Source organism: Ixodes scapularis, unplaced genomic scaffold, assembly GCF_016920785.2.
Source record: "Ixodes scapularis isolate PalLabHiFi unplaced genomic scaffold, ASM1692078v2 PGA_scaffold13__105_contigs__length_92229423, whole genome shotgun sequence".
Taxonomy (NCBI): Eukaryota; Metazoa; Arthropoda; class Arachnida; order Ixodida; family Ixodidae; genus Ixodes; species Ixodes scapularis.
The window spans coordinates 52,661,601-52,685,679 of NW_024609839.1; the positions used below are offsets into that span (position 1 = coordinate 52,661,601).

Below are 24,079 nucleotides of genomic sequence, written 5' to 3' on the forward strand. Positions count from 1 at the left end.
CTGAAGCGGGCGTTGACGAGACTCCATAAGGGCCTATGCTGGGGGGGAAGGACACAGTAACACTTAAAATTGCAATAAGCTGTCCTGCTGTGGTAATGATGAAGTGGAGCGAACGGAATAAGACGGAACAAAAACTGAAGGTCGGCTATGGCGGCGCCCATGCGCAGCTGCTTGAAAGCGTCTATATTTCAAACAAATGCAATATCAGAATATCGTCTTTATTCACCCGACTCAGACGCCGGCTAGGCGGGCGGGCGTGTATCAGACGGCATTCTTGCATTCGTCGTCTGCTGCAGGCATCTTGAGGACCGGAAGTTGCAGTTGTAAATATTTCAGAAACAAGCGATTACCGGCACACTCTGTCGAAACATATATGACATTCAAGCTTTCTATATATGTGATTTTTAGAAGTTTAAATCCTACTCCCGATTTTTGAACGGTCGGGTTTTCGTAGCGAAACCTAGCCACATGCATTTCTCCATAGCAACGGCCCTAGCAACGGTCTGTTTGGACCCATGACGTCACATTTACGGAGTCAATACGCGTTTATAAAAATAAATATTATAATTATTTTAATCTAGCTTTCTGTCTTATGATAATTATTTTCACAAGTTATGAGTATGACCAATGCTGGCGTGTCTTTTTTTTTTTTTTTTTTCATTTAGTACGGCAAGGGATTATTTGGCTCATTCCGCCAAATGTCACCGCAACGCCCTTGTGGTCTGGCAACCAAGGTGACCTTTCGCGAGCAAATTTTGCTGTAGGTGCTGCACGTCGAGATTTCCGAGGGTACAAATTCAACGTTCCTATCGATTTTCTGCACATACCTTCATCATGATTGCCCGCCTAGCAGCTCAAAGGACACTGCAGTGCATGCTGAGTGAGTGCCGCTTTGGTTTCCTCGAAGAGCCTTCTATTTCGTCGTCTTTATCGATCTCGTCTACGGGAATTCATTCGTCCGTGTAGCGCTCACATATCGACCCTTCAACATTTGGACGTTATCATTATCAAACAAGTCACCTAGACTTAAGGGTCTCGTGAATTGTTGAGGACTTCAGTTTCACTTACTTTTGGGGCCTTTCTGACGATGTGGCTGCTTCGGTAGAGGTAGCGGGTTCTGGGCACTTCTTGCCGGCTCGGACTCCTAAATAAGTCGATGCGCTGCTCAAGCCACCTACCCTTGACACGCTGACATACACGCAAACATATCAGAGAGGAGAAATGAAAGGAAATTATAAGATTTCCGACCATCTGCAAACGCATCGATTTAAGCAGCAGCCGGACTTTCAGTGGGCAGGCGACGAAATACTAGAAGTCTGCGAAAAAGTGGAGCTCACAGCAAAGCAAAAACGAGCCTTTTATCATGACGGATACGTTTGTTCTAACGCTTCGTCGCTCAGAATAGTCATGTGCTGACAAGGTCATCGTGATATTTAGTCGACTAATTGTAGGTAACTTTGGTTTTTCCCCCGAAAGCGAAAACCTAGACTTTTCTTACCGAGTTGCCTCGGAAACTAAACGACGCAATGCTCGCTTGCCGTGGTAAATCTCGCCCATGTCCCGACGCGAGCGCCCCATAACCTAGCCATAACATAGTCGCATGCTAGCATGTGAACAGGCCTGAACCTTTCTCTGCAATGTCGGTAATGTTGGTCTTCGAAACCCACTGAATATACTACAGGGCTCTTCGACCCCTTCAGCTTACCAGTTCTCCAGATCGTTGGAACCTAAAGTAATTGTAGCATCCAGAGACCATTCCAGTAATCACCTTGTGCATGCTGTCATCTTCGTCTTCTAGGCTGTAAAACGCATTCCGAACATGCGCAGTGGCTCTGCTCCTCTGCAGAATGTCGGAATGCAGGTCCAGTAGCTGCGTCCAGTAACGGGACTCTGCATACTTTGTCTGGGTGATAAGTGCCAGAAAAGTGTACAGTAGTGTAGCAAGCTGGGATAGTTGGTAGACAGTAGACATACAAGGACAAAGACACAAGTAACACGTAGGACACACGAATGCAGACTTGCAACTAACGTATTATATGAAAGGGAAGAGGAAATCTATCCTGTTCTCGATTCCTGGTCCAAGAGTTCTTTGGCATGAAGCTCCACGGGTGTGGCACGAGTGAGGACGTCTGATCCTGTTATCTCCATCGACCTATGATGACCTGGATTCGGCTGGCCGTGAAACAGTCTGCAGTTGTCCCCCACTCCGTCCACGCAGTCATTAACCCCGTCGCGTCGTTCTCTCCCTAGGGAGGCCCGCGGCGCGGCCCTCGACCTCGTACGCGCCCGACCACTTCAAGCCGCCGACAATGGACGATCTGCCCAAGTTCCTGGGGCCCTGGGAGGAGCACTATGCCAAGCGCCAGGCCAAGTTCAACATGCAGCTTGCCGCGGCGGTCGCCTTCTTCCTGACCACCTCATTCGTGGTGAGTAGGTTCAAAAAGGCCATGCAGCATGGTGTGGGGAAGTTTGCTTCCGGTACGCGTTAGAAGTATGGCACCCTGAATGCGACTTCGATCACCGTTTACCGTGTCCGAAACAAAAGTGGTCCTTTGATTTACGTTGGACGACATTGTAGAAGTGCCACGCTGTTGCCGGCCAAAATCCTGGCGGTGTTACAGCAGTAGAGGTGCACGTAGCAGACGCCCGTTCCGCCGCGAGTCGCTTATCAGCTTGGTGGTTCGTGGATGCTTCAGCAACTGAGAGTTCGGATGCCGCGACGACGGCGATGCTTGCACTCGCTCGTGGTTTTCGCCGCAACTTCTGGCACCTGTTAGGATCGCGGCATCCGGCAACGCAACGCACCGGCTTCTGCGTCGTCTCTTGCCACTTGGGGCCTACTTCCGATGCATGGGCGGGATAAGACACCAGACAGACCAGTGGGAGACGCCTCCCATCGAACGAGCTTGTGGTCTTTGACAGAGAGAGAACGGCGGGGAGGTGTTTTGGTTGGCTTGCCTCCAGCGCGAGCTTCTTACTTCGATGACAATCCCCTGGTGCAGTTTTTTTTATATGTTCAGTGGCATTACAACAGCTTTAAGAAACAAGATTGGCTAGGAAGCCACAAGGGGTGTTCTGAACTAGTCTGCCTCACACTGCCTAATTGGCTGTGTTACAGTTATGCTTGGGAGGCTGCCATCGAAAATTGTGCACATCTTAAACCTGTCCCATCTCTCTGTTCCAGGTGTACTCCTTGGACATTGTCGACTTTGTGGACCCTCCCCCAATGAAGAACAAGGACTGAGAATTCTGCATAGGGCGGCTCTTGTCCGTCTTTCATTTTCCCTTTATTTGTAGGTCTGTCGGATTTTCGCGTTCGTGACAATAAAGAGAGTCCCACGCGTGACGGCATTTTTGGTGTCCCCCAGTGGCGCGGCAGAACAGAAAAGAATCCATCTCGCAATGTGGAGTGTTTCGGTGTGAGGCTTTTGGAGCATATTCCTAACGACAGCAGTTGTTAGTTGCACCGCTCCAAGAAAAAGTTGGGATAAAATCGGAGGCCTTCTACGGAGTCGTCCCGGCACGCCAGACCTTCGCTCTCGGCACTCAGCAGCCTGAGTTTTGGAGAAAGAAAAAAAAACAATGGGATATCAGTTAAATATTGTTTGTGTGCATCGTAACACGAACCACAAGGATGTTGCACTAACCAGGTGGCAGAATTATCACTCTAAGAAGTGTGTCCTGGGGATCAGATTGGAGGGGGGGGCCATTACAAACTTGTAAATGCACCGAAGGTATGCTAATGGACTAAAATGAAGTGAAAGCAAACTTTGAACAGAGTTAAGATGCTCCGTAAAATAGTTCTTACGAGGTTTGAAAGAAAAAGAACTGCCTTTCACATTTCAAACTACCGTAATACTATACCGTGGAAGCGCCCACTATTAATATTTCCCGCAAATTATGCGTTAAGCGCCCGGTTTTCCCGGTTGATTCAGTTTTAGTAAAAGTGAAGTGTGCACTTGCCTGTATTTTACGATAGCCATGTTTTGATAAAAAAAAAATTCATGCCGCTCTGTAAGGAGCCAAGCATTCTTGTTCCCGAGATGAAAACGACTACAAATGTTTGGTCCTAAGCTAGGGTGACCACCTTCCTGCTAGCGATATGCGGGACATGCAGGGCGGGGAGGGGGAAGGGGATAGAGGACATTTTTTAACACTTACTACGAACCGAGGCTCTGTTAACAGATTTAATATTATGTGCTGTTTATACACCTGCTAATTGTATTGGGGCAATTAAGCTCAAATGATTTTCACCCCCAGTAATATATATTTATGCCAAATGTGTTACTAAATGTACTGAAAGTTGAAAACAAAAATCAACTAGCACAACTCCATGAATCAGATAGAAATAAGGAACAGTAAATCTTTTTCGGGTTATTGTTTCCTGTCAGCGCTTACTTTTATCAACACGGTCCTACACAATTTTTAGCATTATATTATTTTTCGACCGTCGCGAGTTGCAGGCTTTCTGCCTTGTGTAACTGTCTTCACTAAAAAAAAACCTACAGCAACCCCTTTGCATTTACACAGCAATTTGAAAATATTTACAATATTTTATATTTAAACTTTTAGCAAGCAATTTTTTTTTTTAACAATATTTTGCCACCAAGGGCAGAAGCACAACGGCGCATGCTTGTCAGTCCTCCTGCAAGAACGACGGTCGCTTCCCGCAATGCTTGGATAGAAAATGGCGTACCACTGCGACTCACGCAATTACCAGCGACCTCCACACTTCTTTGTGCCCCATTGTTCAGCAGCACCACGAGTTGCAGAGTAAATTTTATGACACTGCGAAATGCGGGACATTTTAAAGATATGGAAATTTCTCGCGGGACAGTCCCATGAGTCGCGAGACGGGCGGCCGCCCTATCCGAAGTACAATTTTCTTCAGTGCCCTTGACTGCTGTCGCGCATATCTAGGTATCCTTGGGGTAGTCGAGTATCTGCGCACCACATTTCGGTCGCATGTAGAGAAAAAGCACGTGCTGCAGGTTATTTGGACACCAGTGACTTCGATTCCCACTTCTGTCGGTTACGTGTAATAATCACTGTGTTAATCACATCAGAGACTCCGTGTTAGTGGTTTCACTGCACTAACCAAGTTGACCCTTTATGGCACAGATGCAAATAAATAATAATTTAACTCTCAGGGTCTAAAACACACCAGAAAGATTACTGGCCATACCTGAGGCCTGCAGAGCCACATTACTGCACAGGACTACAAATTAGCACTCGTCAAAGCTGTGTAAACATTAATGAAACACGTTCGACTCTTGGCTGTCACCAACTGCGCCATTGCCATCAATTCATTTGTCACTCACCTGGGGGTGCCATTTTTTTTATGCCGATAAATAAGTCAGCAGTTCCAGACACAAACCTTTTTTTTTTTCTTTTTTTTTTTAGACAAAATTAAAAGTGAATTTAGAATAGACTTTGCTGCCCCTTTAAGCTTTAACAGACGACGGGCTGAACGAAACGGTGGAAAAACGCCGTCCACTTTCGAGAACTCAATGAACCGCTTGAACAGAAGGCCACGCCCACCTCTCCTTTGCCAAGATGACCGGTATCTCGATGAGCGGGGACAGGTCTTCTGCCGACAGTGACCCGTGTTCGTCAAGCTGAAACAAATCGGGAGATTTTCTACCGGTTAGCTCCTCCCACCACAGCCGACAAGCCTGGCTCCTTTCCCAACACACGCTTTGTTCTCATTTCTCGAGAAGTTTCGAGTCTGGGTCGTTCTCAAAACTCACCAACTGCCTCGTCTCGGCCGCGAGCTTCTCGTCGCTTTGCGTTGCCAGCCTCAGCACCGTTACGCCACTTGGAAAGACTTGCATCCTGGGAAAAAAGGCCGGTCATGGCGAACACCACAAGTGCCTAGATCTGTGGGGTGCTTCTGAGCACAATTCAGGTGTAAAAGGTTTGTTCATAAACGAGCCAATGAACTGAATGTGATAAAACTTTTTGGAAAGCCATCTTTAGGTGGTGCACCTACCATACCCTAATTTCAAGAGTGTAGGTTGTAGGAAAAACATTTAAGGTTAAAAAATCTGGCTTTTTTTTTTTGCACTGGGAAGAAAACAGTGTAAAACGGTGTAAACCGCTGTTGCTCCCGGACAACATCAAGTAAATCGTGAAAGCTTCTTTGACCTAATACCCTAAAGCAGATTTGGCAGATCCGAGTGAGTATGGTACCTTCTGCAAATAGCAGCAACAACTGGGTTTCCTCCCCGAGCTATAGGAAAAAACGGAATTTTTTAGGTTTACATTTTTCTCCTAAAATCCACACTTGTGAAATTTGAGCATGATAAATGCACCATTTAGAGACATTGTTGTGAGAAGTATCAATGTACTCTAATCATTGGTTTATTCATACAAATTGTTTTACGCCCGAAAAGTGCTCTGAAACAACCTGTACGTACGTACGCTCATCGTAGAAGCAATTGCCGAAATGTCAACAAGGGCACGGACACGTACCGTAAAGGCAGATCCATCGCTTCCATCATTTTGCAGGCATTCAGCAGGTCCTCGGGTGATAGCAACTGCAAAGGGTGATCTTTTAAGTAGCAGGACACAATGAAATTGCCTTATAAAATTATTTTGACTCGGTGATGGGTTAGCTTGAACTTTCAGAAACCAAAGTAGAAAGAGGCAAGGTCTGTTTTCTTTACGTTCAAGCTGACCCATCACTAAAATGTAACAACTAGCACAACTAAAGCCTGTGACCAAATTATTTTGACTGTTCTGCACACACACTTTTCTGGTAATTGTCATGAACAGTGTCTGCACCTCCTAACTTCTGTCTATGACTGTACCGTTTGTTACACACCGTGCATACAAAAAAAAAAAAACATTTCCCTCCAAAGTAATCTCAAGCAATGTACTAACCCCACGTTCAGAAATCACAAAACCAATCCACACTAGGATAGAAACAGTTTTTGGCAAAACATTCCCCTTTTCTTTTTGTTTAGAAGCAGCAGTTCTTGTTGCATGAGCTTTTATTATTCCCGTCGTCGGAAAGAGCCCATGGACTCGCAACCTGGCAAAGAAAGGTGCGCCAATTTGACTGACAAAAACTAGGCTGTCCATATTCTGAACCAATTTTCTCCTTAACCACACTCAACGCAACGCTGCACTTGCCTTTACCCCTGTACCAAACTGTGCTAGAGAAAGACAGTCGTAGGACCAGCAATTTTATCCCCATCTCGGAGACCGCTCGCCGAACGGTAGGCACGAAGAAAAATGCTAATCACCTCTAATCCTCTCGCTCTGTTCACCCTGCAGTAGACATCCGTCAGTGCCAAGATCCCGCCGGCATCCTGGTACCAAAATGAGATGCAAAACAGCACCTTTAGGCTAGCAAACATATGCACCCAGGGTAAAGCAAATCCTGAAGAAAATTAGGGCTGCAGGCAGCAGAACTAAAGTTCAATGAACTTGTGCCAAGTTAGGACGAGCGAGAAGGTGCAGGAGATATGGAGGAAAAGTGGAAAGTGCAGGGCATGTCAGCCCTTGAAGCACGCTATACTACACCTCCTCTTTGCTTTAAGATTGGAGCCAATTCGACATTGCACGAGTGTCAGATGACCTTCGGGGGGGGCACAGCGATTTGTGGGGCACGCAGTTGCACGATATGTTGACGGCGCAGGATTGGCCGAGATGGCCTGCAGCGTAGGCTGTGGTCCATCGCAAGATGAAATAGAGTATAGTAGTAGCAAAACCGAGGCTGCAGGTGCACGTCCGTAGCAATGGTATATTCTCTCGCTCCTGTAGCGAGGACACGTTTTGGGGCAAGGTCTCGTACTAGTACACTACCACAGCGTATCTACGGCCATTAATCCGAAATTAAATACACAGACTCGATCGCAGCCTTCTTAGAATGGAAAAAGAAAACTGGTAGACGAGCCAGGCTCACATCTGGCGGTGAAAAAGCTGAGAATGACCAAACTTGTGTAAGAAAGTTCCGACGGCAGCTCAACCGTCTTCAGCTCCATTTTCTTGCCACATTGGTCCATTATCACCCTCGTCTAAGGGCATGCAGTATTTGAAACAATGCCCTTAACAATTCAAAAAATAGCCCAGCCCCCGCAGAGGGCAAATGGGGGTGGCTAGCTTTTGGTGTCCAACGCGAAACGAGCTGCAAAAGCAATGCCCGACTCGAAAGCTTGTCCAGCAATGCCTATATGAGAGGGCATGGTACTTTACTCGACAAAAAGAGAAGCTTCGTTTATTCCATTTTAAATGTGTTGAAAGGAACAGGATACTCATTGGCTACGATTATAACGCAATTTGCAGGTTTTCAAACTGGATTCCTAGGTTTTCCCAAAGTGGGTTCCCCAAGCTGCCAGGCCATCCTTAAATGGGGACACTACCCCCAAAAAAAAAAACATTTCTGCAAAGAAAGTTGATTTTGAAAAATGCCATATTTACATCCACCAACACCTGGAGAATATTCCCAGAAAGTTTTATGTGTTTACACTGCATAGATTAAAACACGTTTTTCTCCATTTCATTTTTTGGCATAAATTTTACTTTTATAAAACTATTGTTTCATTCCGAAACTATAGAGACTTAATATTTCCAGCTTATATACAAAAATTTTATGAAGCCGGTTACTATGAACTTAGATTTTGCATTTTCGCGTTCCTTTATTATGAAAAATTGTAATTCACAAAACTGAATCAATGTAAAAAAAAATATTTTTTTCATAAATTTTTTTATTTGAAAATTGCATTTTTTATTTTTTTTTATTTCTTGTTATGGTAACTGGCAACAGGCATTCCAGTATGCATTCCACCAGAAAAATATGTGGTTATCAACACCATTTCTCAACGATAGATTCATTAAGCAGATTCTATGCAAAGCTCTACTTTACTTCGTTCTGGGGGCATAGTACCTCATAGGGTTGGTTCACAGGGCTGAAACTTTGCATGCCCTACTTCTATATGGCTACAAACACCACCTGTAGATATTATGACGATTGAGTGAGAAGTTCAAAAGTTGACATCCCCAGGTAGTGTCCCCCCTTAAGCAAAGTGTTTTTTTTTTTTTTTGTTTTTTTTTCAAGCACTGTTTTAGCAAATCTGAGCCACCTATCAATGCATAACTATGAGCCAAACAGTTTCCAGCATGTTCATTATTGTATGCAAGCTCTGTAGGCTCCTAAACTGCTTTACTGCATTAATGCTGAGGTCAGGTGGTGTTTCTCGGTTATAAGCCAAGGCAAACGATTCCTCGAGATCAAAAAGTTTAAGAACGAGCCATTTTTTGAGACGGACCACACGTCAAGGAAAAGGCTGCAGGCCGAGCGAACCAACCTGCACGTGTTGTTCGAGGACCTGCGCCAGCTGCTTGGCCAGCTCCTTGTGGTAAGTGCTACCAGAACCATACATACTCTTGGTCACCGGGTCACTGATCCCCAGGGACAGCAGGTGAGACTTGAAGGTGATCGTCTGACAACAAGAAAGAAAAAAATGTCCCAGGGATTGCAGACCGTTCATACTTGCTGATTAGTTCCCGATAAAAAGTGGGCATGCCACCCGCATAACGGTACAGTAGAAGTTTTGTACACCAAAAAAAAGAAAACAGAAAAAGAAACCAGCTCAAATTTAAAGAGTGCAGTGCACGACAACAGTGCACTCCACTTATAACGATATGAGAAAACCGGAAAATGATTAGTCGTTTTAGCCGATTATCGTTGTAGGTCGAGGACTGGATACCCCATGCAAAAATACATGGCCCTCTAGAAACTGATAGTAGTCATAAGCAGTACATCGTTATACAGTGCAATGCAGTTATACTGATACCACATGTAACAAAGTACCGCTCCTAACGATCAGTTTCTAGAGTGTCTAGACTAGAAACAACCAGTTTGAAGTTCAGATACAATGATGATCGGTTATAACGATTGAATTTTCAGGTTTTCTCATTATCATTATAAGTGGATTCCACTGCACTTCCAAGCTTCTTTGCAAATTCTTAAAGTAAAGTCAGTTGAGAGAGACAAGGTTGTTAATACATCGGTACCCTTACTATAATACAGTCAAATCTCAATAATTCGAACTAGAGAGGGACCGAAAACTTGTTTGAATAAAGCAAAGTTTGAATTACCGGGAGTTTCCTCTTATTGAGACGCATAAAGTAGGACCTGCATGTTAGTTTGAATTATCCGCAAGTTTGAATTAAGAGAGTTTAAATTTACGAAATTCGACCGTAGTAACAAATGCATTAGTGCACTTAGTACAGCACAACTCATCTTTTATATGCAGTTTTACAATCACGCAGGTTCTTATGTGCAGCCATCTGCATCTGCAATTGTGTTGCAAGTTAAGAAAAGCAGGACAATCGCCTCCCAGAAAGCCCTCCACTCTTTTCATTTTAGTGAGAGAATGCGGCAGAGGTGAGTGGAGAGAAGGAAAGCCCCAGTCACGGCGAGCGGATAGCTTTGTGGGAGGGGCTTCTGCATTTTTTTAATCTGCAACAGACAGCAGGTTCTGATCACGGGTGGGTGTGCCAAAACATACCTCGTCGTCTGTTAACGAGCTCCCTTTCTCTTTGAGTTTCTGAGAGATGCTTTTTGAGAGGAACACCATCTCTTTCGCCTGAAATGGAAATGACGTCGACAAACTCATCACCATCTTGCAATGCCGCACCACGTGAACTCGGGCGCCGAGTTTCGGATGCAGGTTACCATGTCCATCAGCTTGCTGAGGTCCTCGAAGGCGGCGGAAATATTCTTGTCCGCTTCATCGTGCTTTGCTTGGATCTGCCGCTCAATGCCCACGATGCCGGTGCGGATCTTTTTACCCTACACAACACAAAAGGTCAGTACCCTTGTTACTACACTGGCAATGAAGAACTATGAGTTATGGTACAGATAATGAAATTTTCCCATTCTTCTTTATTACTATACCACAAATAGACATATTTTATCCAGACACAGACGGCATGAATAAAATGAGCAGGTCGAATAAACAGAGTGGTTCAGTCCCAATATCACACTTCAGTAAGCAACTAACCGCTGTCTTTCCCAAAGCCCGGCTTGTGGCCCGTCTTCCAGCACATTCGTGGCTGGCGGTGCAAAAAAGACAGAGCAAAAAAAAAATGGCGCCGCGATGCGCTCCGAATGTGCGAAGATACCAGAAAGATGAGAGAAACTGCATTGTAACGTGGGTCCTCTCGCCATATTATTAATTGAAGGTTGCCATCAGCAGCCATTACCAACCTTAGTCCCTTCATGTCTGTGTAACTATGTTGAAATTCCATTCTCGTGTACATTGCGCTCAGTGTCCTCTGTCGCACCCATTGCATGTCATCAGCACTAGTTTTATCGTTCCAATTAGTATTTTGCACCGCGCGAGTGTGCCAAACTTTCCATCCGCTTTGACTGACGACTGGCGAGTTTTCTTTGGCCACACATGCTGTGTAATATCCTGATTTGCTAAATATAAAATTTAAACTTTAAGCACATGTATCAATCTACCTAGGATTTTTTAATACATTTATTTCTGGGTTAGGCTATTTATTTAGTTTCTCCTTGTTTATCATTATCCTTCCTTCTCCTCGGCCCTCGAGAATATGACAGGTCGTTAATTCGGCCCCGTGGCCCAAAAGTTTGGAGACCCCTGATTAAAGCCCTGAGAGAAGAAGAAATAAAATAAAATAATGTTATTTTATTTCTCCTTGTATCAAAGTTTAGTTTAAGGAAAAATTTTAATACAGTACACTCAATAAAGTGCAAAAATACTGTAAACTATTCTGAATTAAGGTATGAGCTACTGTATGCAAAAAATTTGGGCATTCAATCATTTTGGTCAAAGCTGAGCTTATCTTCAAATGTTTAGCTGGTTCTAACTATAGTTGGGACATAAAATGTTAGGTTTCTAAGCATATTTAAAAATAAAAATTAATAACAGCAGCTGGACCTGCATTGTTAAAATCATACCACAAATTCATACCATTAAATACCGAGCATCCGCCCGTTCCATAACAAGCGCCCAACGCTCAATTTTGTAGCATTCGGAAAATGCACAAAAGACATTTTTACACATTGTTGACCTAAGGACCGTACATCCACCGGTTTTACACGATTACCTCCAAATTTGGAGCAGGCACTTGTTTAGGTTTTTACTGTACATACTTACTCTCGAATCCACGGTTGGCATCTTCAGCCAGTCTTTCTTCTGCAATGCTTTCTGCATTTCCTGGTAAAACTGAAAGCAAATATGGCCGTTTAAGCAACGCTTTCTTGAGCACCGCAGGTGCGGCGTTACCTCAGAAGCACCTCCGCTGCGGAAGGAGAAGCGGACGTAGTTGAAGGGGCTGCTCTGCACGGCACCCACATGCTTGTCCTCGTTCGGCGCACTCAGGTGGGCCACGATCTTCGGGCTGTCGTACAGTTACAACAGCTGACAAGTAATGTCACTCAACAAAGTAACAAAACTTGCTTAAAGATTTTACCAACTTTGAATGTAGGGCTTTCAACGCATTTTTTCCACGTTTATCTTAAGTACATCACGACTACTTTGGATGCTGTGGCACGGTGTAACTCACCTCTTGCTCCAAGTTGCACTCTGCTCTTCGATGAAAATGACCAGGCTCAGGTGTAGTCCCAGACGCTGTCTCTGCAAGTTATATAGCGTGGCATTCAGCCATCGATCGGTACTTTTAGGTCGCATTTCTCCGTACCTCTGAGCTGGCGATCCAGTAGACTTGATGGGACGACAGCACCAACTCGCCCCCTACGAAGGGACTCTGGAATTGAAATAGTGAAGGAATAATTAGATTTAGCCTCCAAAAATAAAAGGAAGGGATGAAGCTCACAACACTGTTTGTCTACCTTCTTGTTCTTGTCCGTGCCCTTGCGCTGTTTTAAATTTTAATACAGAAATAAATTTTTAATGCACCAAAACAAAATATGCTGCTTCAATTTGTGTCAATATTTTGACATCCAATTGCATTGACCTCGGTAACGTTTGTCTGATTATGACAATAATTGCCAGCTTGTGGTAGCTTACAACAATAATATAGCATACTATAGACCATTCCATTTAGCGCCCTCTGGGCGGCACCAATTTGTTCGACAGCAGCGCCCTCTCCATACGTCCGGAAAATTCAGCGGGTTCGACAGGGTAAAACGAGAGAGAGGGCATGCGCCCGACTCCGCTAGCAGACGACGAAACGGGAAGTTGATATTCTCTATCTTTGGGCTGTACGGAACATCGAACTCTCGCTCGTGGCTGCCGTTGTGAAGTGGTTTGCGTCCTTAGAATAGTTATGGCTACTCCAAAATCAGCCTATAGCTCTCTGTTGTTCTATTTCGGTAAATGATCAACTAGCATATCTTTTTCCGTTACTTAAAGGGATACTACAACGAAATTTCGGCGCTTATTTTATGGTCTATATGTGTTCAAAGGAGCAGTATCACATCGAACACACCAATATCTTGTTAAAAAAGTCACGAAAAGGAATTTTAAAACAAATTAAACGATTAGCAAAGAGCACTTGGTGGATGTCGCTAACGCCTCGTTTGTAATGCCCGTCTAGGAACCTTGACAGCTAGTGACGGTGAGTGTCTTGCCTCCGGCCACGACGAGAGAAGAGGGGAAGGAGGAACTCCCGTCTTCCCGAGAATTCCTTTTGTGTGTTCCAGAAGTAACCATTGTCCCCCTACAAGACTATAAGAGATTAACCCGTCACTCAAAGTTCGTACAAAAGCAGCAGCTTCGGTGGCTGGAACGACTAGGCCATCTCCTCGACGTAAGCCTCGCCGTAGCTTCACTTGTCTTGAGACGACCTACGTCATGATTGCGTCAGATGTCACTTGCCCTAAGCTGGGCCTTCTCCGAGCGCTTGCTAGAGTGGGCCGTTTATAACAAAAAATACAGCCACCAGGCTCAGAATATAAACGTGCGATTGTCATTAACGGATATTGTGGATCATATTCAACCTATTTTTGAACACGACGGGTATATTTCAAATTTCGTTGAAGTATCCCTTTAAATAGCAGTTGAGTCAGCCGGCAGTACTACCCTCAACTACTGCGTGTATGCGGCAGGAGAGCACGTTTTTATTTATTATTTCAAACTTCCACTCAAGGTTGCTAAAGGCCTATACCAGTACGAACTTTGTATAGTAAAAAAGGTACAGCAACCGGGTTTACTTTTCGCCGGAAAGACCGGCCAATCTGACACAGTTTTCCCCTTTTTTTTTTTTTTTTTAATTTGCACGCATGTAACTGCGCAATTGGGCCCTCTTAATCCTTTTATCGATAACTGCCATACCAAAATCTGGTCACCTGCGCTTGAAATTTCCAAAATGACGTGATTTTAAACAGAGTTTGTACGCCAGCCGGACGCCAGCCGAAAGCAGCTTCATAGCACGGACCTGGTCATTCTGAGTAAGGTATATGTATAAAGTGCACATACACGCGTTATAGGAAAACAAAAGTATTGCTAGACCTTTTGTACGTAAGAGGTATCAGGGTCTAAATCAAGCGTCAATGTATCGGAATGTATGAAAACGAAAGCAAGCTGAAAATGAGGAAGATCGGTTTTATTACATAAAATATACAACGCAAAATGTCGTTTCGATGGCGAAATAATTACAATCGCTGTGAAGATCGTGATATCACGCCTGTTATTTTTCAGCCTCTCTTTTGATCACTAATCGTAATTAACAAGACAAATTTCCCGTCTTGAAAGCTACTCATATCAACGCGCGGCACGCTGTGTCAACACACACATGAACGATAAGAGATGCTACCAACACACTAACGAGACATGTGACACAAAAAAATACCGGCCTGCAACGCCTACTTTATGAGTAGGTTGGTTGTTGATTAGCTTGTAACTGAACTTCATGCTTCGAGCAGCCTTCAGTTCCGCGTTAGTTTAGACGGTGTCCGAGTAGCAATACGAACAAGGTTGAACCCGCAACTACGCCTGTGGCTGTCCATTCGCATCTAAACAACAAAACTGCCGTTCTCACAACGAAAACACGCGGACAAACACCTCGAAAACAAAATATTGTGAACAGAGAAGACGCGCCCCACCTTTCTATCGCCGTCGTAGAGCGCCACTCCGGGCTGTTTCCTCAAAACGACTTCGTCCGGTCGGAGGTTCTCGTCACACCACACGAACCTATTCATTCTTTAGATTTGTAAATATGTGCTGGACGCCAATTCAAGCGGTAATTAATAAAACGACGAGTCCAGACGATGCCATTTAAACCGGAACCACTCACCGAACCAGCGCCCAAAACAAGTGCACAGCGTTGCCATTCACAATGAAACCAAGAAATCCGCCAATTTTAGCGAGCAGTTTTATGCTGCAGCCATGAATTTTACTGTTGGCTGCCACTGAAGAGCAAACTCTGAACATAACTTAGTGTCTTCCTTTTTTGACCCAGTTTATCGTTTGATACATCTCTTCGAGAACTTTCTGATTCACCTTGAGCCACCTGCCTTGAGCTCTCTTGAAAGGTTTCGATTTCCGGCGCTCATTTCTCTAGCATGAAATCAACGTTTTTTAAACCAACGTTGCTAGAACTTTTCAGTTAAGAAAATGCCATAGAGCCTGCTTTAAAAAAGTGGCTCCGATCTGTACTCGAGAACCGAGCTAATGGCAATCGCAACGCCACCATTTCTGCCGCAGCGTCCACTCCGGGAACTGCACGGCTGCACGTCGAGTCGGGCAAGGGCCGGTGGCGCCATCTCGCAGGGCTATCTCGCAGTAGCTATGTAAAGAGGCTTTCATGTTTCAACTCGTCGCTAAAGGGTGGCGCTGTTATCGTATTTAGCTCGGTCTCGGTGGATGCCAGCAGTCCAGGTGTCAATGGTGAGTTTCTCAACTAAGGGTTTTAGTAACGTTGCTATTAACTGTTCTATAAAGCGAACCAACGTCATCAGCTTTGAAACCGCGCCAAATGGCACGTAGCAGAAATCTGACAGATAGGCTCCCATTTTCTCTCGCGCAGTGCAGTTAAAAAATCGCAGAGCCCGATGGAGGACCCTCCATCTTCACATAAGCCTCGAGTTTGATACATAGAGGACGACGTCTAGGACAACCTCGAGGGTAATGCATAGAGGTGTTAACAAGGGATCAGGACCTCACTATCTAATAATGCCAAGGAAGGCTGACTCCCGCTGGTTGCCTCTTTTTATTTTTATTTATTCATACTTGCCACGACCAATGAGGTGTTTTCTGTTGACTTGTGATGACGCATTTTTTTCCAGACCCTAGCCCATAACAGCTTCACTGTAAAAAAAACGCCACCAGAGAAGCACTCTCCATGGCAGCGCAGCGCACGCAGCGGCCCGGCCATCAGTAAGAGGTGCGGCGGTGCGGGCCTGGCCGCACAGCCAAGCTCAGCGCGCCGTAACCACTTCATGAGAGCGCGCGCACGGCCGCCGCCTCGGCAGTTAAGAAATGTGGCCATCCAAGCCACTACACCGTAGATGAACTAAGGGAGCGGAAGAATGACATTCACGCTTTAGCATTCACAACTCATAAGAAGTGCTTAGGCGTCCTCGGATATTTTTTGGAGCGACCCTTTTGGCGACTCCAGCGAAACCGACACCATGTAGCGGCAATGCCCAGAGGCTCAGGAGAGGAGGTCGTTTAGACTCCGTCATCTGCTATCACTGCTCGGTTCTTGTAGGCAGCATAAAAACAAACATTGTTTCCAGTAATTACTTTTATGCTTCTGCTGTGTCATTCCTATGCACCGACTAAAAGAATGTTTCTACCGTCAAAAATTCACTTTGGTGTCATTTTGTAACACCGATTTTGTGCTGCAGTGAAAGACATTTATGGTGGTCCGTGTACTGAACGACGAAAACGACCTTCTTTTGTCCGCCATTTTGCCTGACCAGTGCGCCCCCTATCGTTTGTTGGAGTCACGAATAGTCCGTTGTAACTCAAGAAGGTAGAGTGAAAGAAAGAAAGGCCGGGGAGGAGGAAGCAGACGGAAAGCTGGAGAGAGATTTCCCCCACTCCTCTCCAGCGTTCTGTCTGCTTCCTCCTCCCTGGCCTTCCTTTCCCTCGTCCTACCTTCTTGAGTTGCAACAGGCTATAGTCGATATCATTGCATAAAATCTCAAATGGCGTAAATACCACAAAAATAGTTTCAATCTTTACATATTTTTAAAATAAGGAATGCAAAATATTTTTAGCAAAAAAACAAAACAAAGAATTACCTAATTTTGAAAATGCATTTCAACTGAAATGATGAAATTGACACACTGAGCACGAGTTGGTATGAGCCGCTCGACTGTTTCGGAAGGCATATGTTCTCAATCCAACGTTGTCTCAGTCTTTGAAGTTTTCTTTTTCAGTCTGCTTTTATCTTCAGGGCAGACAAATAATATATCATCAGTCGTTGACACAGGTCTCAACATGCATGCATTTGTAGACAAATGTGTTATTTTTAGGGTGGTAACCAATCAACTTTTAGCTTGGATCATTCCAAGTTGAACCCTTTCTTCAATACTTAAAAAACAAGCGAGCTGGTGATGATTCATGGTAATAAAACCCAAGGGCATGTGGATGGCTGTGGATGGAATAAAACCCTAGGGCATGGTAATAAAACCCTAGGGCATGTGGATGGCTGTGTGTGCGAGAAGGGCTGCTGACGTGGACTGGACGGGAGGAAGCGGCTTGACCTTCGGGACTGTGGATGTCGGGTGGGGGCACCGGGGGGGCTCGCCTTTTTAAACGAGTGTCTGGAAAATACGTTCAGCTGTGTTTGAGACGTTGTGTTGTGTTCGTCTCCTTCTGTGTTCCCGAGTCTCGGGTTTTATTACCATGAACCCTTTCTTATTTTGTTTGAATGCATGAACATTCGTTTACCCACTTTTTCAACTCGCATAGTCATACTTATTTGTCTGCTATTGTCTTTGTCGGTAATTTTCGCATTCCACTCCTGCTTGGGCCTCAAGCAGCCCATAGTAGTGTCTAAATAAAAAATAAATTAAAACCCTCACACAGATTAGAAATGAGACATCTCAACCCCCTACTACAACACCTCCTGGCACTGCAAGATGCATTAAAGCAAACAAATAAACGAGACACGCGATGATTTATTTCTATGTACAGCCCCATAACCCCTCCCAAAGTGTCCAGATGAGTGATGACTCAGAACCAGAGATCTTCCTCGTCTTTCTCGGGCGTGTCCTGAAGATCCGGCAGGTGTCCCCCGTCCACCTCTTCCTCCGACTCGGACACCGCAAGGTCCGTGCTGATGACGTTGTCCTGGACCGAAGTCTGGACCGGTGGCGGACCGCCTTCGACGGCATCCGCTTCGTCCACTTCCATGGCGGGCGCCGCCGCATCCTCTTCCATGGCCTGGAAGTGGTACTTGCCTTGGAGCAGGAACTCGGATGGGTCGTAGTTCTCATCTATCATTTCGGTGTCCTCCATCACCTAGAAGACGAATGAGAGACAGAACGTCCGTCAGTTACCGAAGAGATGTCGTCAGTACAGCTATGGTACCTGGACGCGCCTCCGACAAATCTGTTTACCATGTCCCCAAAAGTGGTCCGCCGGCTTCTGCAACGTCGTTTATTGCCACTTTGGGACCGCTTTCAATGCACGGGCGGAACGGGAACCTAAACGCACCGGTCGAAGGCACGTTCCACGCACTGCGAGTTCAGCCCGCTCACATATTCTTCGGTGTTCGGGCGATGCGGAGCCAACAAAATATGGAAAGGCAGACTTTAGAAAAAACTACTACTACTAGTATGGCCAGGGTCTCCCATCACGTTCACTGATCCAGAAGGGGTCCCCAAGCACCGGTGGTCGAGAACCACCGCCCAAGCCGTATGACTCGACTGCGCAGACCGCATTAAAGTAGCTTTTGTGGCTTGTTTAGAAACAATCTGTAGTGGCTAAAAAACCGCCCGACGACTGCACGACTTGACACTTAGACGGGGTCAGCTGTGCTGCTCATTCGACGATATAACGATGACGATCGATTGACACTGTGCCGATCGTGCGTCTTGCGGTGATCTGATACTGAAAGAATGTTGCATTGATTTAGCGTGGATACGTTGCTGATGAATAAATGCTTTTAAGGTTAAGATGCATTTGTGTTTTATTCGATTTTACGCAACCATTTCTTGAATATCGAGATTTTGCAAATCGCGATACTGAAGATCAGAAACGATTACCGATTATAAAACCAACGATTAGGCAAGATGCGCTGCAGCAAAGTGAATTCCGCCGCAAGCCATCGAAGGGGATTTGCCTCAACTCAAAAACATGCAAACACTTTTTTTTTCTATTTTGCACACAGCTGGATATACGTACCCGGCCCGGCCGTTTAGCATCACGGCCCGATTGTGAAACCGAGCTCTGCGCTCCTGAGCTCTTTCCTTAATTTTATTCTTTGCTCACGCCGTTGCGGGGGGATGGGCCACGAACAGCTGACGCTGTGAAGAGACTTCCCAGTACAAGCAAGCATTCCTGCCCAAGAGCCCGTGCAGAAAAGTGATCACCTCTGGGGCCTGCACCATAGAGGCCCTGGTCATGAGCACGTGGTGGTGGTCCTCGTCCGAGGTGACCTCGTCCTCCTCGGGCTCGCTGTTCTCGGGGGTGATCTGCAGGTCTTGGTCCAGCACGCTGGCCCGATCCCCGGATGTGGACAGGCGTCGCTGCAGCCCCGCCACCTCTGCCTCCTCGTCGCCCTCCACGTCCACAAACTCGCAGTCGTCGGGACCGCCGAGGCTCTCGCTGCGCTTGCGCAGGGACAGCTGCAGGTAGGGTCGAAGGAGTTGTGTTTTGAGTGCTGGCTTCGTTGTGCAAGTAAATCGGTATGTGGCGAAATGTAGCAAAAGCACGGGAAAGTAAAGGGAGGAAGGCTATTACCGTGTGGTCCAAGTAGACAAAAGAGGTTACCCCACTGAAGCAGACGGCAGGAAAAATGAAGCGTAACGTAAGAGGGAACATTACCCTGTTGAAGTAGAAAGCAGAAAAGAGACAGAAAAAGCAGGAGGACAAAACAAAAGAGGAGAGTGGTTCACCGACTGAACTAAAAGAAAGAGCAACTGACACAAAAGAAAAGAGAAGGCTACCCCACTGACGGGGCAGAGGGAAGGAGAGAGAAAGAGAGCCTACCCTTCCGAGGCCCGAGTACCCCTGAGGGTTGTCTAGGTCCTCCGCCCGTGCCAGGTCGCTCTCGGCCAGGGTGCTGTCTTCGGCAGGGTACGAGTTGCCTGTCACCACCGAGTCCGTGTCCGCCGCCTCCAGGGCTGCCTCCTGGGCAACCTTGATCGCTTGCTCCAGTGGGGTCAGTTGCCCGTCGTGCTGCAGGGGGAAGGGCCACTCAATTGACCAATCGGTCCGTTAACAGTGCCGAAAGCGGCACTTGTGCCCATCATGCTGCAGAGGGCCAATCAATCGACTGATCGGTCCATCAACAGTGGCAAACGTGTTATCCCTGCCCATCATGCTGCAGGGGGCAAATCAATCGATCGATTGGTCCATCGACAGTGGCGAAAGTGGCATCCGTGCTCATCATGCTGCAGGAGAACCAAGCAATCGATTGATCGGTCCATCATCAGTGGCGAAAGAGGCACCAGTGCCCATCATGCTGCAGGGGGCCAATCAATCGACTGATCGGTCCATCAACAGAGGCAAAAGTGCCATCAGTGCCCATCATGCTGCAGGGGGCAAATCAATCGATCGACTGGTCCGTCGAAAGTGATGAAAATGGCATTCGTGCCCATCATGCTACAAGGGGGCCAGTCAATCAATTTATCAGTCCCTCCACAGTGGCGAAAGCAGCATTCATGCCCACCATGATGCAGGGGGCAGATCAATCGACCGATCGGTCCGTCAACAGCGGTGAAAGTGGCATTCGTGCCCATCATACCACAGGAAGGCCGAAAAACAACCAATCGGCATGTCAATTTACGTTTCATGGCGGGCCCCATGCCCGTGTTCCAAAATTTACTCTATCTCACTCCAAAATAAAGGCTTGGTACGTTGGCATTCGAAAACCTACTCGCGTCCAGCGTCCCTCTATCTGTGTTATCACATGAGATTGCACACATAATCCTACTCAAGTTATCATGCAAGTAAGATTTAGAACTTAACCAAAATGTTAGTTTGAAGCAGCCAATGACGCTTCAGGAGGAAATCACTGTATGCTAGCACATAGCTTGAAAATGAAAAAAAAATCTTTTAGCCTTTCCACTTTGGTAAAGAAGGAAAAGCAGCGGAGCTGTAGCTTCTATTCTCGGCAATGGCTTTCCAGGCGAGCGATATACCCTTCTTTCGGAAGGGAATCTGAAGCACTCGATGCAGTGGAACTTTAGGCGATAGCGGCCTCGCAGGGTTTGCGGAACCATTTGCACTGCTGCGCACATCGCCCCTTGTTCTGTTCCTGCTCCTCTTCCTCCAAAGAAATGTTGCCGCCATTTATAAGCGACGGCAGCAACCAGTTGTCTGGTTGCCGAGGCTGGAAAGGTTGCCGCGATCTATTAGCGACGGCGGCAAGCAGACAACTGGCAAACACAACACTCTGGACAGCTACCGCCATCTATGAGCGACGGCAGCAACCAGAGTGTTGTGTCGACATTTGTTTAGTACCGGACACGATCCTGGGACAATTAGGCAGGCTTCTGCGACACGATCCTGGGACAAGTGGTCCCAGGATCGTGTCCGGAAGACTAGCAGCATGAGAAAGGATTTAAGGTGACGATCCTGGGACCACTTGTCCCAGGATCGTGTCGCAGGGGGACAATTAGGCAGGCAATAAATGCTGACTGGGCAGAACAGTCGTTTGTGGTTCATGGCCCCCTGCTGCACGGTGACGAAGTCATTGACATTTTGTTTGATGGTGGTAGCGACTGCTCGTTTAAAGGCTTTGAAGGTGAGTGAACAAAGTGTAAACACATCTTCAAATTCTTTTGCTACAACTTTTCTTGGTTATACATTCAGCGTTAACCCACTCCTTGTTTTCACTTGATTTGCTCTTGCTTCGCGGTGGGCTATCCCTTCGGATATCACGGTAAGCACATCAATCTTTCATGCAGATAACAGTGCGATACTTTAACTCAGAAGCATCATCTCTGTCCCCGCTCCCTCTACATCTTGTCAACATTGCTCCCGTAAAATGCTAGCAAAAACAAGCATATTCCCCAAAATGTCGATCGATGAAAGGGCTCGAGGTACACCTAAACACTTCTTACGAGTTGTGAATGCGAAAGCATGCAAGCCGCTCATCCACTCCCTTATTTCGTCTGTTGCATACTTTTCGTCACCGGTCAGCGTGTGTGCTCTCCTCGGCGCGCTGACCTTGGACGCTTCGTGTTAACGGCGCGCTGATGGACACGCAGCGCCACGGGGTGGGCGGTCGTTGAAACTGACGTGCAGAGGCCAATGGGAGCCTTGTCGACGCGCGGCGGCCAAAGGGACAAAGCCGAAAATTCGTCGGCTTTACTCCACTCCTTTGAGATCGGGGGAATCAGGTGCCGTTGTCTAGGCTTTTTGCATGATTTCATAGCTGGGGGCTGGCTTCACTCGGAGAAAGGATTTAAGGTGCCGATTTCGCGCTTCAAACTAATGACGTCGGGTCGCCTTATGGGACAGTGAACGCTTTTGCATTAAAACATTGACTCGGGAATTGGAACGAGTGAGTTGAGTGGAGAGTGGACCGCAACATGAGAGGGCCTCGAAACAGACGCACCAGTTCAAGGGCCAGCTGGCAAGCCTCGACAATCTCCTTGGCCTTTTGGGTGAACTGGCTCTCGGCCCCGTTGAACTGCATGCTGTTCTTGTACAGCAGCTCCACGTCGTAGAAGAAGTCCTCCCGGTTGTGGTACTTGTGCGCCTTGATGTTCTGCAAGACGTCAACGTTTGTGGCCACTTTTCGGGTTTTCTATCGTCGACTCGTTAGCACTGTAGGCTAGTCAGGAAGCCAAAATGTAGAGTTCCCCATATTTAAATGTTTGGTCATCCCGTTGAGTGAGGTGTCAGTGAAAGTTACGGGATGAGTTAACAGAATGGAACGGAACATCTAGCCTTCTGTTTTACAGAAAACAGGTTTCTCAAGCGATACACTGTCTTGAAAATGCCTCCGAGGACAATGATATTCTCTAATATACTCCCGGTTTCATATAAAATGAGTAGCAACTACTATACCCGTTTTCACCTCGAGAACTGTAGTAAAAAAAAGTCCAGCTCCATGCGGAGCGTTACTACTAATTTCGCCCTTTATGTTGATATTTAAGACATATTTAGGTGAATTTTAGATAAGATATACCATAGTAAAAAAAAAGTCCAGCTCCATGCGGAGCATTACTACTAATTTCGCCCTTTATGTTGATAATTAAGACATATGTAGGTGAATTTAAGATAAGGGTATGTTATCTTATCACGGCGTAGGAATATGTTCCAAACACCAAAAGCTTCACCTTTTTCCTCCGACAACCAAATCTGATAAGAACTACTGTGCACCGCATATGAACAATGGGCAAAACTTGCTTTTTCTTTGAGGTGAAAACAGGTAGAGTCCTTTGTTTTATGAAACAAGTGGCTAGTCCCCTTGTTTTATGAAGAAGACTAGCAGCAGGAGAGCCTAGCAGGAAAGCCTGGTGATTTACAAAGAATGAGCTCCTCGGGTCGTGCACTACCTTGATGTTGTCGCGGTCTACATGAATCTCCATGTCACACTCACCGTTTTGGCAGAAAACGACATTTTACGAAAAAAAAATAAAGCGTCCCATTCTATCAATAAACGACTAGCCCCCCATTTTATGACAGACGGGTCTCCACAAACTCAGCACTTGTCTCAGTAATGTTGTCGACGTCTGTGCGATTCTTCGAGTGATATTATCCCCGTCTTACAGGAAATGGCTAGCCCTCACTTTCGAAGAAAATGGCCACATTCCCGTTTTACGAATAAATGACCAGCCCACCATTCTACAGAAAACGGTGTGCCCTCTTTTTCATGGGGCACACACCTTGATGATGCCGTCAAAGTCTACAGAATACTTCGCGACATACTTTCTGTCTGACAGGAAACAGCTATCCCTCACTTCTAAAGCAAACGGTCAGACTTTTATTTTACGAACGGAAAA

At 46.1% G+C, this 24,079-nt stretch overlaps 3 protein-coding genes across 7 annotated transcripts in view; 1 reads left to right on the forward strand and 2 right to left on the reverse strand.

Moving 5' to 3' along the window:
- The first annotated feature begins 705 nt into the window (after positions 1-705).
- Positions 706-3,351, forward strand: LOC8039305. Its single transcript, XM_002413288.4, has 3 exons — positions 706-880; positions 2,251-2,426; positions 3,185-3,351. The coding sequence occupies exons 1-3, from the start codon at positions 835-837 to the stop codon at positions 3,242-3,244; spliced, it is 282 nt and encodes a 93-aa protein (XP_002413333.1). The 5' UTR covers positions 706-834; the 3' UTR covers positions 3,245-3,351.
- On the reverse strand, positions 3,248-15,333 carry LOC8039306 (vacuolar protein-sorting-associated protein 36). Of its 2 annotated transcripts, XM_029983858.3 has the most exons (13): positions 15,050-15,333; positions 12,685-12,750; positions 12,550-12,620; positions 12,270-12,384; positions 12,141-12,209; positions 10,688-10,804; positions 10,521-10,598; positions 9,315-9,449; positions 7,251-7,316; positions 6,475-6,539; positions 5,751-5,835; positions 5,542-5,618; positions 3,248-3,554 (listed from the first exon to the last, which is right to left on the reverse strand). In XM_029983858.3, exons 1-13 carry the CDS (start codon positions 15,143-15,145, stop codon positions 3,458-3,460), a joined length of 1,137 nt encoding a protein of 378 aa, XP_029839718.2. In that variant the 5' UTR covers positions 15,146-15,333; the 3' UTR covers positions 3,248-3,457. The 2 variants fall into 2 exon arrangements, with proteins under 2 accessions (XP_029839718.2, XP_040355166.1); XM_040499232.2 differs by having other exon boundaries at positions 12,141-12,384; positions 15,050-15,275.
- A 2,723-nt stretch (positions 15,334-18,056) lies between these two features.
- Positions 18,057-24,079, reverse strand: part of LOC8039303 (transcription initiation factor TFIID subunit 1) — a 76,917-nt gene continuing 70,894 nt past the window's right edge. For all 4 annotated transcript variants that reach the window (XM_040499231.2, XM_040205749.3, XM_042289898.1 and 1 more), the window contains exons 34-37: positions 22,687-22,839; positions 20,112-20,300; positions 19,493-19,747; positions 18,057-18,419 (exon numbers count right to left, since the gene is read on the reverse strand). In XM_040499231.2, the coding sequence (XP_040355165.2) occupies positions 18,132-18,419; positions 19,493-19,747; positions 20,112-20,300; positions 22,687-22,839 (885 nt within the window). In that variant the 3' untranslated portion in view covers positions 18,057-18,131. The remainder of the gene's footprint in view (positions 18,420-19,492; positions 19,748-20,111; positions 20,301-22,686; positions 22,840-24,079) is intronic.

Excerpts from the sequence above, each read along its gene's own strand:
- LOC8039305 (XM_002413288.4), top strand. The coding sequence starts at position 835 with ATGATTGCCCGCCTAGCAGCTCAAAGGACACTGCAGTGCATGCTGA. Across the intron at positions 881-2,250 it reads GACACTGCAGTGCATGCTGA|GGAGGCCCGCGGCGCGGCCC; the intron begins GTGAGTGCCGCT and ends TTCTCTCCCTAG. Across the intron at positions 2,427-3,184 it reads TCCTGACCACCTCATTCGTG|GTGTACTCCTTGGACATTGT; the intron begins GTGAGTAGGTTC and ends TCTCTGTTCCAG.
- LOC8039306 (XM_040499232.2), bottom strand. The coding sequence starts at position 15,145 with ATGAATAGGTTCGTGTGGTGTGACGAGAACCTCCGACCGGACGAAGTC. Across the intron at positions 9,450-10,520 it reads GCTCGTTAACAGACGACGAG|ACGATCACCTTCAAGTCTCA; the intron begins GTATGTTTTGGC and ends TCTTGTTGTCAG. Across the intron at positions 5,836-6,474 it reads GCGATGGATCTGCCTTTACG|GATGCAAGTCTTTCCAAGTG; the intron begins GTACGTGTCCGT and ends CTTTTTTCCCAG.